This window comes from Chaetura pelagica, unplaced genomic scaffold (assembly GCF_000747805.2).
Source record: "Chaetura pelagica isolate M959 unplaced genomic scaffold, ChaPel_1.0 scaffold3, whole genome shotgun sequence".
Taxonomy (NCBI): domain Eukaryota; kingdom Metazoa; phylum Chordata; class Aves; order Apodiformes; family Apodidae; genus Chaetura; species Chaetura pelagica.
This window is the reverse complement of record NW_009952974.1, coordinates 1798026-1810869: the sequence shown is the minus strand read 5'-3', so window position 1 is coordinate 1810869 and position 12844 is coordinate 1798026. Positions and strand designations below refer to the sequence as shown.

Here is a 12844-nt window from a genome sequence, read left to right as displayed (position 1 = left end):
TGAGAGCTGAATGTCAGCTGGATAAATCAAAACTGAAATCAAAGGAAACGGAACAGGGGGATAGAAAGGGATTGGGATTTGTGTACTTGAGCTGCCTGAGCATTGAAACCTGGGGCTGCCTGTGGGATTCTCCCACATTACAGGAGATGTAAGAGTTAAAACTGAACTGATGGAGAAGAAAACTCTTCATCAGGCATTATTTGTTTTACACTCAGGAGGCACAGGGTTGGCAGCTGGATCCCCAAGGTTTGATGTAGGTTTGCCCTGGACATGGTTACTGAATTAGCAGAAAACATCCAGTTTATGCTGGAACACTTTGTGATTTAAGGTCAAATTCTGGTCTCAAATTTGCACAACACACAGGACCAAGGATATTAGAAATATCAGGACCTATACCCACATGAGGCCAGTTGGAAAGTATTGCCCCTGCTGATGTGACTCACTGAATCCATCAGCAAGACACAGGCTGGTCAAACCTCTACCAGTGCCCAACACCGTGGTCATTTTTTCTGCCAGCAGTTGCAGAAGGGTGCACGTGAGTGGCAGTGGAGCCCCCTGCCACACCTGGGTGGTGGGGCAGCAACTTCTGCCAACCTGAGAGCTGAATGTTTAGCATGTCAGTGCTTTCAAATGCAATTTGCAGACTGCAGGTGCCATTTATGGCTCCTGGAAAAGCTAGCATGGATGTAAAATGAAGAGAAGCACGTTATTCAGCTCATCACCTTCCTGTTACCAAATCTGTGAAGATTTAAGGCTCCACTCTATCCAGACAGGCCTATTTCTGGCCAAAAAAAAATGTATCAGATGCCTGAAGCAATCCATCCTTTCAGTTAAAAGCACATCCTAGTTGAAGTAGAAATACTTATGTTCTGAGCTCACTTATTAATAGTTCCTCACTGATATATTAAATTAGAGAAAATAACTTGTACAGCTTGTAACTTGACTCCTCAGTTTTGAGAAAATGGGTGGATGTTCCCAGTGCCTGAGGGGTAAGATCCCACTATCTCCTGAAAGCACACTGGGAGCAACAGCTAGTACCTGTCACAGATCCAACATCTGCCACAGGGGAGTGGCTCCTCACCTCTTCACTCAAGGACTGGTAGGACCTGTCTCAAGGCTGCCATGGCACCCTCATCATGCAGAACGGTTGTTCCTCATTGCTTAAAATCCCTCTCTGTCCTGAACCAGTACTCCTGACAACCTCATGATGGGCACAGACTGTTCCAAGTTCTCCATTGTGCCAGGTTTTGCTCCTGGGTCTTTCTGTGGACACACTAAGACCCTTTGCAGGGCTGAAAGTCACAGTAACAGTGGTCTCAAAAGACTCACTGAATCAGACCGTATTCCTGTTAGTTGGTACAGGTTCAGTGGGATACCAGGGCTTTCACTAGCACCTTGGACATCTGGATGATAACAGATCAGCCATTAATCTGTCAGGTCCCCATAAACCCAAATGACCTTGACATAAATTCTGCCTCCATCCTAGACAGATTTTTTCTTTTCAGTTGCCAGTAGACAGCACATGTAATGACCATGACCTAAAAAACCCGTAGAAAGGTCTTAAATAGCAAAGATTAGTTTTTTTGGCAAAGTTTTTTAGCAGTGTGTAAAATATATTTGGTGGTTTGGGGTTTTTTTGCCATTAAAAACATTTCTTTTTTTTTTTTTAAACATGTTCTGAAGAGGTAGGATTTTCTTTTGCAAATTGAAGCAGACCATTGTGAGGCTAAACTGTCTGAGGCCAGGACTCACTATACCCACTGAAACTGTACATAAGCAAGGTTTCTCATCAGGACATAGAACAATGGAGGGAAGGGTTAAATCTATGACTAAGCACTGATTTTAAGTGAACTGATTTTCAGGTAACACTGAGCACCCACAAACTTCTTTGAAACTATTTGCAGTTCTGTATGCCTTTAAGGACCTGAAGGAGAAAGACCCTTTCTTCTGCTACAGGCAGGATCCAACAATCATAAAACCCTACTGATTATTCAGCCCTGAAGGAATGTTAACGTGGACTCATGATAATAACCTCAGGCACTTAAGACTGTGTGTAGTAGCTCATGTCAGTGCTATAACATCTGTCAGGAGCAACCTTTCCTCTGAATCACTGAGATTTATCACACAGGTTTTATAGCTCCTTCTCACATCAAGCTCTGCAACCCATTTTTTTCAAGCAATACCTCTGGAAAGTTGCAGTTGGGCAAAGGACTGTCACAGAATCCCTGCAGGGTGCCCAGGCTGTAGTTGGAAGTCAGGTTGCTGATAAGGCATATGTCCACCTGGTCAGGGGTGATGTTGTATTCTGCAGCCATGCAGCTGGCAAGATCCACAGTGCTGCACATGAACTGAAGAAAAAGATGGTATTAAACTCAATAGTATAGAAAAGAAGAAAACACAACAGTTTTCATCAATTAAAAAACCCCTGGTAAACAGCTGCAGAAACGTGCAAAATTGGCAAAATGAAATCACTGGTTTATGTTTTTGCTGCATGTGAAATGGCTGTTTTTTCTCTCCCAAAATAATAAGTTCCAGGCTGTGCACCCCAGAAATCTGGCTGCATGCTCAACTTCACGTACAACTTTATGTCTGAGGGTTCCCAGGCAGAAGAGCTGTAGATACTATATATACAAATATATCCTGCTGTCTGTGATAAGGTTCTGATGTTCTATTTCTGCTGATGGGAATTCCTGAGCTGATAAATTCCCCCTACCCTCTCTGAAGCTTCTGCTTTGGGTCCTTCTACAGGGACACACAGGTCCTTCTGCAGTGACTCCTACTGGTCCTTCTTTAGCAGCAAGGCTCAAAGGCTGAGGTGCTACATTACACTAAGGAGGCGGCAGAGGCCCATTCTGATCTCCTACACATGCTGCTCTGTTTGCCATTTGGCTAATTTTTACACTAAGCAGTTCATGCATGCAAAGCATCACACATTATGTAGAAAAACAAAGCTCTAATTTCTGCGTGGTCACCAGTTCTTTTGCAGGTGACTATGGGAGAAGCTGGTGGGGTGTTGATGCCACTGAACTAGTGTCTTCCATTCCAGTACCTCTAAAGAGCATAAAATTGCTCCTAAATCTCTACTGTGTGTGTAGGAAAGCTAAGGCAAGAACGAGTAGTGATCTGACTTTTAGGTGGTTAAGCCTGTCCATGCCAGTGAAATTCAGCACTGCCTCAGTGAGGTTGTAACTGAAAGGAGAAGAGGGCCATGTGAAATCTTCCTAGCTACCTTCAAGCTCAGGGCTTAAACCCCAGGACCATCTCCCTCTGTTGTTTTTTTTTCCCCTCTTAATAAATGAAATAGATGTATGCAGAGTGGAGAACATTCAAGTTAAATGATGAGTTAAATGACACCTCGGCCTCATGTTGGCCCTTCAGGCAGGGGTACCAAACTTCAGGCTTGGCTGATCTACCTGGAGCAGAAGCACTTTAAGAATCAGAAAAGAATGTGGGCACAAATCGGTGCCAGGCATCTAACGTACTATAGGGATGCAACTCTTCGGCTCCCATTTATCTTCTGTGCCCAAAAAGCAAAAAGAAACTGAACTCAGGTGCCGGAAGCGTTAGGCAGGGTTTCATTAAACCCCGTGGTGGAAGGGTTAGGATGCTGCAGAGCACCAACAAGAAAACAATGCAGAACAGAGTGGGTCAAAAGGAAATATACATACCATGTTGACAAAGGCAGACAGAAAAACCAGGATAATGGCAAAGACTCCAACTAAGGTACTATTGGTCCTGGACTGTACAATCTTCTTAGAAAGAGTCTGGAGTGGAGCTGGGAAAAGCTGCACATGGGGGGGGAAAAATAAATTAAATAAACATGTAAAATCATTGCTTGTTCTACAGATTAAAACCTGCATTTGAGCTGCCCACATCCTTCAGGGTGGTGTCTGTGCTGCACAAGGGTTAGAGAATGGTGATGGGGGATGGCAGCTCTGGGACAAGGACAAGCAGGAACGTGATGGCCTTGTGGCAGCAGGCCCAGCTGGCTCACCAAATCTACTTAGTCCTTCCTAATGGGAATGATGGCTCCTGAACAGACATAGCATGGCGTGCAGGCCTGTGCTCATCCTGCTGTGAGAAGCAAACCACAAGCCACCTGCAACTGAAATAGCCAGAAGGTTGACCCTGTAAATTAGTGGATCAAAAATTTTAAAAAGCAGAAACAGAGAAATTACGTGCCATACCCCTTTGATCACGAAGGCATATTGCAGCACTTTCTGGTGTCATTTCAGAAACAGACTGTTAAACAGCCCAGGCCAGTCCTGTGATCTGTCAGACCCTTGGTGAAAGCGCTGGAGAAATCAGCTGGCCTCCCCTGGTCTGTGCCATTCAACATCACAGACACACGGGGCTAAAAATAAGAGTGGATGAGGGTGATCACAGAGCTGCCCCAGCCAGCCAGTCCCAGTGATTCACTTCTGTCAGAGCCAGAAGCTTCTTCTAATTGCTGTCTGACTGCAGGCTGCCAGCGTGCTTCACTGGAGGTGCTGCACCGTGTTCTGGGCAGAAACTGTCTCTGGATGAAGGCAGAGACTAACCAGGAGCCCTTTGGAGCAGGGGCTCTCTCTACAGGAGAAGTCCGGAGGTCACTTCAACAAACCCTTTCTCTTCACTTGCCAGCACCATCCTGGCAGCAGCTCAGGGCTGGAGCTACAAGAGATGGATGCCAGGAAAACCCTGGACACTGACACACCTCAGCCCTGCAGTGCCCTTCCCTCCACACCACCATGCTGGGCAGAGGGGCTCTGCTGAAGACTGCTAAAGTTTTTCCAGAGCCCAACTCTCCTTTCCCTCCCCTCAGGCTGCATGAATAACCAAAGCCACTGGAGGGTATTTTTAGCAACACAAAGAAGCCAGCAGCGCAATGACATGGCACTGCAATTTAACTATGACTAATGTTACTATTAAAAGTCTTGCTTTTCCCTTTTATTCTTCCCTCTTACATCTTCTGAGATGTAACATTTTGTCAGTGCACAGCTTCCCACACAGCAGTCCTACGACATCATTACGGAGTGTTTGAATGGCTGAAGCACTGACTGAAGCTGCTGACTTTTACAGACTTTTACAGAGAGGTTGGCATGGTGAGAGTTTTGAAAGGACTGTTTTCACCTGTGCTTGCAGAAACATCCAGCTAACTCCCTGCAAGAGGAGATGGAAAGGCTCCATGGGGGATGGAAGGAAAGGGGAAATGAGGGTTATGACTTATTTACACTGTCTGAGAATCGCTTGAAATTCACCGGAAGCTTATGCAAACCTTCAGGCTTATGCAGTCCCTCTAAAACACAGCAAAACACCTTTTTTCTCAGAAATAAGTCTTGTTGATATAGAAGTCCTTGGCTCTGTCAAGCCATGAACCAAAATACCTCCTTGGCCCATCATGTCCAGCTGCTTCCATGGAGACATCAGCTAGCAGATCCCTGTGGGAAATGCTATGGGGCTTTCCTCTGCTTCAAGTTTTGTAGGTTATGGAGGGAGAGGGAGGATTTGTGATGCATTTAAACAGTTTTCTCATTAGACCAGAGCAGGACAGGTCTTCCTACCACCGCTTGCTTAGGCCTCAAAGCCAAGCTCCACAAAGGTATGCAAAGACTTAACCTCCTTCTGTAATCTCTGGGAAATCAGGCACCTAAATAAAACTCAGCAGTGCTTTGTTGTGGATCTTGGCTCAAGCCCCTGCTGCCAACAATCCCAAAAAAGCCTGACTTTGAAGCAAGCCTGAGATATCAAGCAAAGCTATCAGTGAAAGACACTTGGATTCTAACAAAAACATGTTTTCTTTGTATTAATCTTGGTTCTCATTACTTTGCAAACTAGGGAAATTTTTAGGTCAGTGAACAAGTACAGCTGGAAAAAGTCCTGAAGAGGAAACAAATGCCAAAAACCATAGGAGGTCAGGGTTGCAATACTGTGCAGCACAGCCATGCTGCCACCTGAGGGACCTCTGCCTTGCAAACAACATTCATGGAAGCTCTACAACATAAATTATGCTCTCCCTATTTCCCAGGGGCAGATGAAGAGACCAGGACTTCTGGCTTGGAGGACTTCCACAGCAGAAATGGGGGACCTGTCTCAGCTCTGATCATTCAGCTCCATTATAGTAATATTCTCTCCATAAAAGCACCCACAAGTCAGCAGTATAACATTAAAAATGGGAAGAAAATATTATTTCCTCTCTTATTGTTGAAGAAAAGGAAAAGGGAAGAAAAGGAAGGAAAAGGGAAAAGGAAGAACAAAAAGCTTTCTGTCCTAGGAAAAGAAGCAAAATATCAGGACGTTATAGTAAAGTGAAAATCCATTCACTGTTGCTGGTTAGGCTGTTAGTTTGTACTGTCCAACACCATTTACTCTTAATAAGACTCAAGTCTTGCTTGAAAGAACAACAGAACAAAGAAAGGTCTGATGAACTGGCAGCTCTAAGTCCACACCTGCATTATGGAGAACAGGGTCTGAAAGAAAAGACATGATCCATTTGAGCAGCTGAGATTCATCTTTGGGCTGCCACACAAGCTTGACATTACTCATATTAACCCTCTTAAAAATGTAAAGACAAACAACCACAGTGGGAAAAAGGAAATGGGATTGTCCAGTAGATTCCAGTTCATTCTAAATTGAAATTCCATAAATGCTGCTGGAAGACTTTATCTCCCAAAATAGAGGCCCTGAAAGCATGCAGGTACTATTGAATCAGAAGGGGAAGGCAAGGCACTGATGTACAGGTGAGAGTCCAAATTTAAAAAGCGATCCAATAAGTACCATGTTACACTGAAAACTATCCACAATTTCCAGTCATTTGTATGACAAAAATACACTAAATAAAAAAATGTACTTTGCAATAAGAGCTGATCACAGACAGAAGAGTAATATTTCTCCTTTTTGTCTTCTTAGCATATATTGTGGACAGGCAAAACTGCTCAGATAATTGCTGTTGCATTGTGAGATGAAAAAGCCAATGAGGTCTTTAAGTTCTGATTTTTCAATTTGTAATAAAACCCTTTGAGTAATTTTGAAGTACATTAAGATGCTTCTGGAGTAAAAGACAACATCTCCAGGCAACTTGATGTTGCAAGTCCATTTCTGTAACTTGTTTCACAGTGATTTATTAGTCTATAAAAAAGTACAGCATTCAAAGTTATTTTTTCCCCTGCTTGAGAAAAAAGCTAAACACTTTAGGAGCATCTAGACCTGTTTTGGTAGGCAAAGAAACAGGTAGCCAAACTGCACCTGTGCAAAGCTACAGGAAAACTTGTTTTTTTTCCTAAAGGATAACTTGAAATTTCTCTCATATGTGGTCCCAGGAACACGCAAGAATTCCACACAGCAGTGTAGATACCAGAAGTTAAGGATTTTAAGAAACACAAACTTAATAAGTTAGTAGCAAAACAGATGTCTGTCAGTGGAGTATTTGTGAAAGGACCCTGGTTCCCATGACCTTAGCTTCTATTGGGAAGGAACACCATCTCACCAAGTCTTCATGGAGCATCAAAGTGAAGAACTGGGACTCTGTTGTTTATTGCAGCTGAAGAAACTTGGAAAGCCAAGCTGCCTGTGTTGGCAGTTCCAGGATCAACTTCTAGTCCATGGAGAATTTTATAGTGGAAGATAATAATGACAGCAAAAGAAAATAAAACATAATCAAGCTGTCCAGAAAGAGCCTGCTGGCCACTGTCAAAGCCAGAGATGGAGAGGCCAAAAGGGGGAAGGAAAATCTCACATGAAAGCTGGAAAGAGGAAGAAAAAAGAGCCACTTATCATGTAACAGCACAGCAAATGGGCAAAAGTTATGCTTAGGCTGATATCCTGGGGTGGACACCTGCTTTCCAACTTCATGTGGAATGAACCACTGGTATGTTAAACACATGCTCTCCTTTCCCACATCCCATAGTGTGAAAGAAAACAAACAAAAATTTCATTTAAAGGACCTGTAAAAGTGCCTTCCTTATGCTTATGTGTGAAAATGCTTCCTGGAGCAATGGGGAGTACAGAAATAAAGTAGCACCCTTAACCAAGGTGTGGGTAAATCCATTGCTTAAAAAAGTCTGACTTGAAACCAAAACCTTTAATGAGAGAAGCAGGCTGCAGCTACTAGGGCTGCTGCAACCAGACAGGTAGCTGACAAGCTAGAACTACCTGTGCCCTAAACAAGCCACCTCATCATCAGATGATGTTAGCAGAGGTCCATCTGGAGCAGTAAAAATGGATAATCAGAAAGGCCCTGGAGCTAGGAGGGAGGCCTGATATTTTCAATATTTGCAATCAATGCACAGAATGCACCAGCCACGCAGAAGGTTGGATAGGCACCTTGTGGGTCTGGGTCAGCATACTGAAAACTTTTTGAAATACCAGGAGCTTCATAAAATCCCATTAAATTCTGATGTTAGTCAGAATTCCCTCTGATGTCTTGTGCTTCCAGAGCCTCTGCACTGAGGCAAAGCCAGCCTCAAAACAGTTGCATGCACTGCTGAACAGACATATTCTACAGGAATATCAATTCAAAGAAAGCAAGACTGAACATCTGCCTAGGTTCACAGGGACTGAAAAATTCTTTGTACCTTTTAAATTGCTTGTGAATTAAGATCAGTAATAATATTAAGCCAAAAAGCCCAAACCAAAACCAAAACCTTTGGACTCTGGAGCTGCCAACACAAGAAAGATGTGGACCTGTTGGACTGTGTCCAGAGGAGGGCAACAAAAATGATCAGAGTGCTGGAGCACCTACCTCTCTTACAAAGACAGGCTGAGGGAGTTCAGGTTGTTCAGCCTGAAGAAGACTCCAGGGGGACCTTATAGTGACCTCCCAGTACCTGAAAGGAGCCTATAAGAAAGCTAGGGAAGACCTGTTCACCAGGGCATGTAACAACAGGACAAGGGGTAATGGTTTTAAGCTAGAGAAGGGTAGATTCAGGTTGGACATGAGGAAAAAGTTCTTTAATATGAGGACGATGGATCACTGGAACAGGTTGCATAGAGAGGTGGTGGAGGCCCCATCCCTAGAAACATTCAAGGTCAGGCTTGACAGGGCTCTGAGCAATCTGCTCTAGTTGGAGATGTCCCTGCTTATTGTTGTGGAGTTGGAACAGAGGTTCCTTCCAACCCAAGACATTCTATGAATGATGACAGAAGAACTGAGTGCTGCTGTCAGTATGTAGAAGTAACAAAAGCGCATTAAAGCCACTGGGTGACAAACAGTCATGTGCCTTGAAATCCTTCTGGTTGCAAGTCAGCCAGCTTGAATGCTCCAGAAGTCTGGGCCTGCCACAGCTTGTGCCCCTGTATCTGCACAGGTCTATTGGTGTAGCTCTGCACAGCTGAGAGTGTACTGGGATGTTGCTTCACTTCAAGTCCTTTGTGGCTGTGACAAAAACCTTTCTACACTGGTTGTTATTTAACTGCTAATCATGTAACTGCTGACATCAGTTTACAAACCCATGACACTCAGTAGCATCCTCTGTGCAGTGGACACACCAGGTATAACCAGGCATCTCTGGGTACTGTTTCCTAGCTCAAGGGACCCAAGCCTTCCTATTAGCACTGTTATTTCTGACTTGTGATTCTCATTGCTGGTAAACAACCAGGACCAACGGGATGCTGTGCCTACCAACGAGGTTTCCTTTAAAATTGTCATAAGCCCAAGGGAAGCCCCATGAGTTAGTTTAAGTTCAAATATAACCTGAAGCTTCTTTCACTGGGAACAGTTTGCTGCACTTATTAAATGAGAGAGCAAAGCTTAATTTTCCAAATCTTTCAACATCAAAAAGACATGAAAGGTGCAAGTCTGTCAAGAGCACCCACATTCAACAGTTGAAAATGGCACAGAGAAGAAATTGAAGTGAGGCAAATCATCTGCCTGACATAATCCGTTACCCCACTGTTTCTTCTGCAGGAAACATAATGCCACTGAGCTTTTTTATTCCAGGCTCTGAGCAACAAAGCTTAGATTGGGCTAAGGAACCTGCTAGATTGGAAAGATCCCCAAAACTGCAAATACAAACAACTACCATCAGCATTTTAATAGGAGTATCTTAGAGTGAAAAAGATGAGCACATTGCCCTTCCCAAAGCACTGGCTGACAATTTACCACCAACTGCCAAGAAGAATTAATGTTTTCAGACTTCACACAATGTATTTCTATGCTGATCAAAACCAGTTATAAGAAAGAATCCACCAAATATTGAAAGCTCTGTACGCTCATCTGAGAAAGGCTGATAAATTTCTATATGCTTATGGCTTTTACTTCCCCACAGGACATTTTTCCTTGATGATATTCTCTTCTGATTATCTGCCTACCCAAACATGCATATGCAGCAGGGGCCAGTGCACAGGCGACTCCACAGGAAGTTTACAGGGAGGAAATGAATGGTCAGTGTTTCATTCCACATTAGAAAATACGTTCTTATATCAATAGGAGAGTGCCTGCAGGGCACTTAATAGACATGCAGATCCACAGAGTGATTCCTTCTCGCTGAGCTAAAGTAATGCCAACTCTTAACATCTGCTTGCAGTTCATTCTGTCTTATCAAAGACTTTTTCTGTAACCCTTATCACATAGTGTGGAAAGGACAGGTAACAAAACATGCTGTGTTAGCTGAAGAAACAGATTGCTGATTCAGTTGTCTTAGGCAAAGGACTATACAAAGAAATCACAGTACTCACCTTTACACAGGAGTAAATGACTGAAACAAACACCACTGTGGTCAGGATCAGGAAACAGGTCAGGTAAAAACCCAGCATAAATGTAGAGCTGAAATCAAAGACATTTTTTTTAAATTTATTTTGTTTTTTAACAAATGCACACCCTATAGAACAGCTACAGCTCTGCTCTTCAGAACATGACATTTGCACAAGCTATGACACACTGCACAGGCTTTCCAACTAGGATAGCACTAGGAGACACGAGCTGCCTTGCATACCAACACATACTCTGTCCTACTTCAAATTACTCACGCAGGCTGCAAAGCAGAGAATACTGCATCTTTTATATCAATCACTGTCCCGTGGGAGTGACAGCTGACAGAAGCATTTGCTATGACAGGTCAGCCCTGGCTGGCTGTGGGCAGGAGACCCCTGGGCAGGAAAGTGTGTTGAGCACTGCAGGGCAGCCAAGTGGGAATAGTCTTGGCTGAAATGGCTACCTGTCCTTGTTCTGCACCATCCTCTGTGCTCTGTCTTGTGCATGTGATGGGAGCAACCACGGTGTGAGGATAGCCAGGGAAAACAGTCTTAGCTTGGCCAGCCAGAGAGGTTTCTGTTTCTCCCAACTCTGAAGTACAAACAGAACCCTGGGGCCAACTTTGTACTGTGCATTTTCATGTGTTTTGATCGTGAAGATATTCAACAACAATTTCCCAGTGATTAGTCTCAGTGTGACAGGACAGGCCCCCTCCCAGGAGTTAGCTTTGTTCATAATTTAAAGGCAGTATTCTTGTGACATTACATTGAGGCCAACCCCACCAAGGCCAGCTGGTCTCTGTGTTCTCTTAGGACTACTAAGATAATTGTACTAATTGCTAGTTCACTGTTCGAGCCTTTGTGAAATTCATTAAAGCTATTCCTCTTTCTCATCATAAATTATCATGCTATTCAGTCCCTAGTTGCAGATTCAAATTCCATGTTGTGTCTTTCACAAAGCTCTGATGGTGACACATACACACCTGTGCTGCTTAACTCTTATCTTCAATAAAAGACCAAAACTAGGCAATCTGCAGTTAACACGTGGAATTTTATTTACTCTTGAACTAACACATCTTTCAGACAGGCCAGGCTGCCTAAGGACACTTCAGAACTTACCAAAACAAACCAACCCCCACCTTACTGGGTGGTGTGGAAGGAGACTGAGCAGCATGACATTTACACCGCGCTGCCGTAAGGGAGCGGCTCCCGCGCCACGCAGACGAGTCAGCCATATGGTTGCCACAGATCAGAAATTGTCAAGTTGCCATTTAAATGCTAAACTGGGTTTTATGGAGATAGCTTAGTGGCTGCCTAGGGAGTTTGATCAGCAACACAGGCTGGAAGGGGGGCTCTGCAGGTGTGAAGCTACTGCCGTAATATCCAGATATCCCAAGTGTAAGCCTTCTCTGAATCAATTACTCTTAAAGAACACTTTTGGCCATAATTAACAATGCATTAATTGCTGGGATTGATCTAGTTTCAATGTTGAGCCTCTTCCAGCTTCAATCCCTGTTTTCCAAAGTGGATCTGTCTGTTTACACAGTGCATTTGTACTGATGCTATTTTGCTGACTCAATTTTTCTGTGAGCAGAAGTGAATGCCCTCTTGCCTGGGAGAGGGAATGACCTCAGACATGCATCGTTTCTGTGACCTTCCAAATATCTGATATGAACAGTACAAACCAATCTCTACTCTGATAAGATCTGTGGTGTGAACAGAAGTGGAAAGCAGTTATAATGGCATATAACAGCACTGGAGCTCCCTTTAAACAATTTTTTGTCTTCTTGTAATGAAGATGAATTTGGAGAGTTTTCAGAGCTTCTGTGATCTTGCTCTTCAGATTAAAAATTACTAACTTCAAATTTATTTCCAACACAGCAGTGCTCAGTGAAATGATGTGTTATTGTTACTAAACCAGAGCACAGGAAATACAAATGTGCTTTAATTTTAAGAGATTTTTTAATGAATTCTTTGAGAAGAAATACTGTGTTTGCAGAGCTCTCTGCTGGAAAAGATCCAGTGGATTACACTGTGCTTTTCAGACAAAGCAATGCACTGCACTGGTCCAAGAGCATTGAGGAGCTTATGCCACTCTTGCCTGGTGAAAGAAATTACTGCAACCCCTAAGCCAGGAGTGAACTCCCCAAAGCACAGGCATGTGTAGCTCAGTTCC

The 12844-nt window shown here is 43.6% G+C and overlaps 1 protein-coding gene across 1 annotated transcript in view; it reads right to left on the bottom strand.

Moving 5' to 3' along the window:
• The window catches only part of ADCY5 (adenylate cyclase 5), a 218148-nt gene that overhangs the window by 9267 nt on the left and 196037 nt on the right, over positions 1 to 12844 (bottom strand). Inside the window, 3 exon segments of the mRNA XM_009996221.1 lie at positions 2184 to 2348; positions 3669 to 3785; positions 10654 to 10741. Coding sequence (XP_009994523.1) covers positions 2184 to 2348; positions 3669 to 3785; positions 10654 to 10741 — 370 coding nt within the window.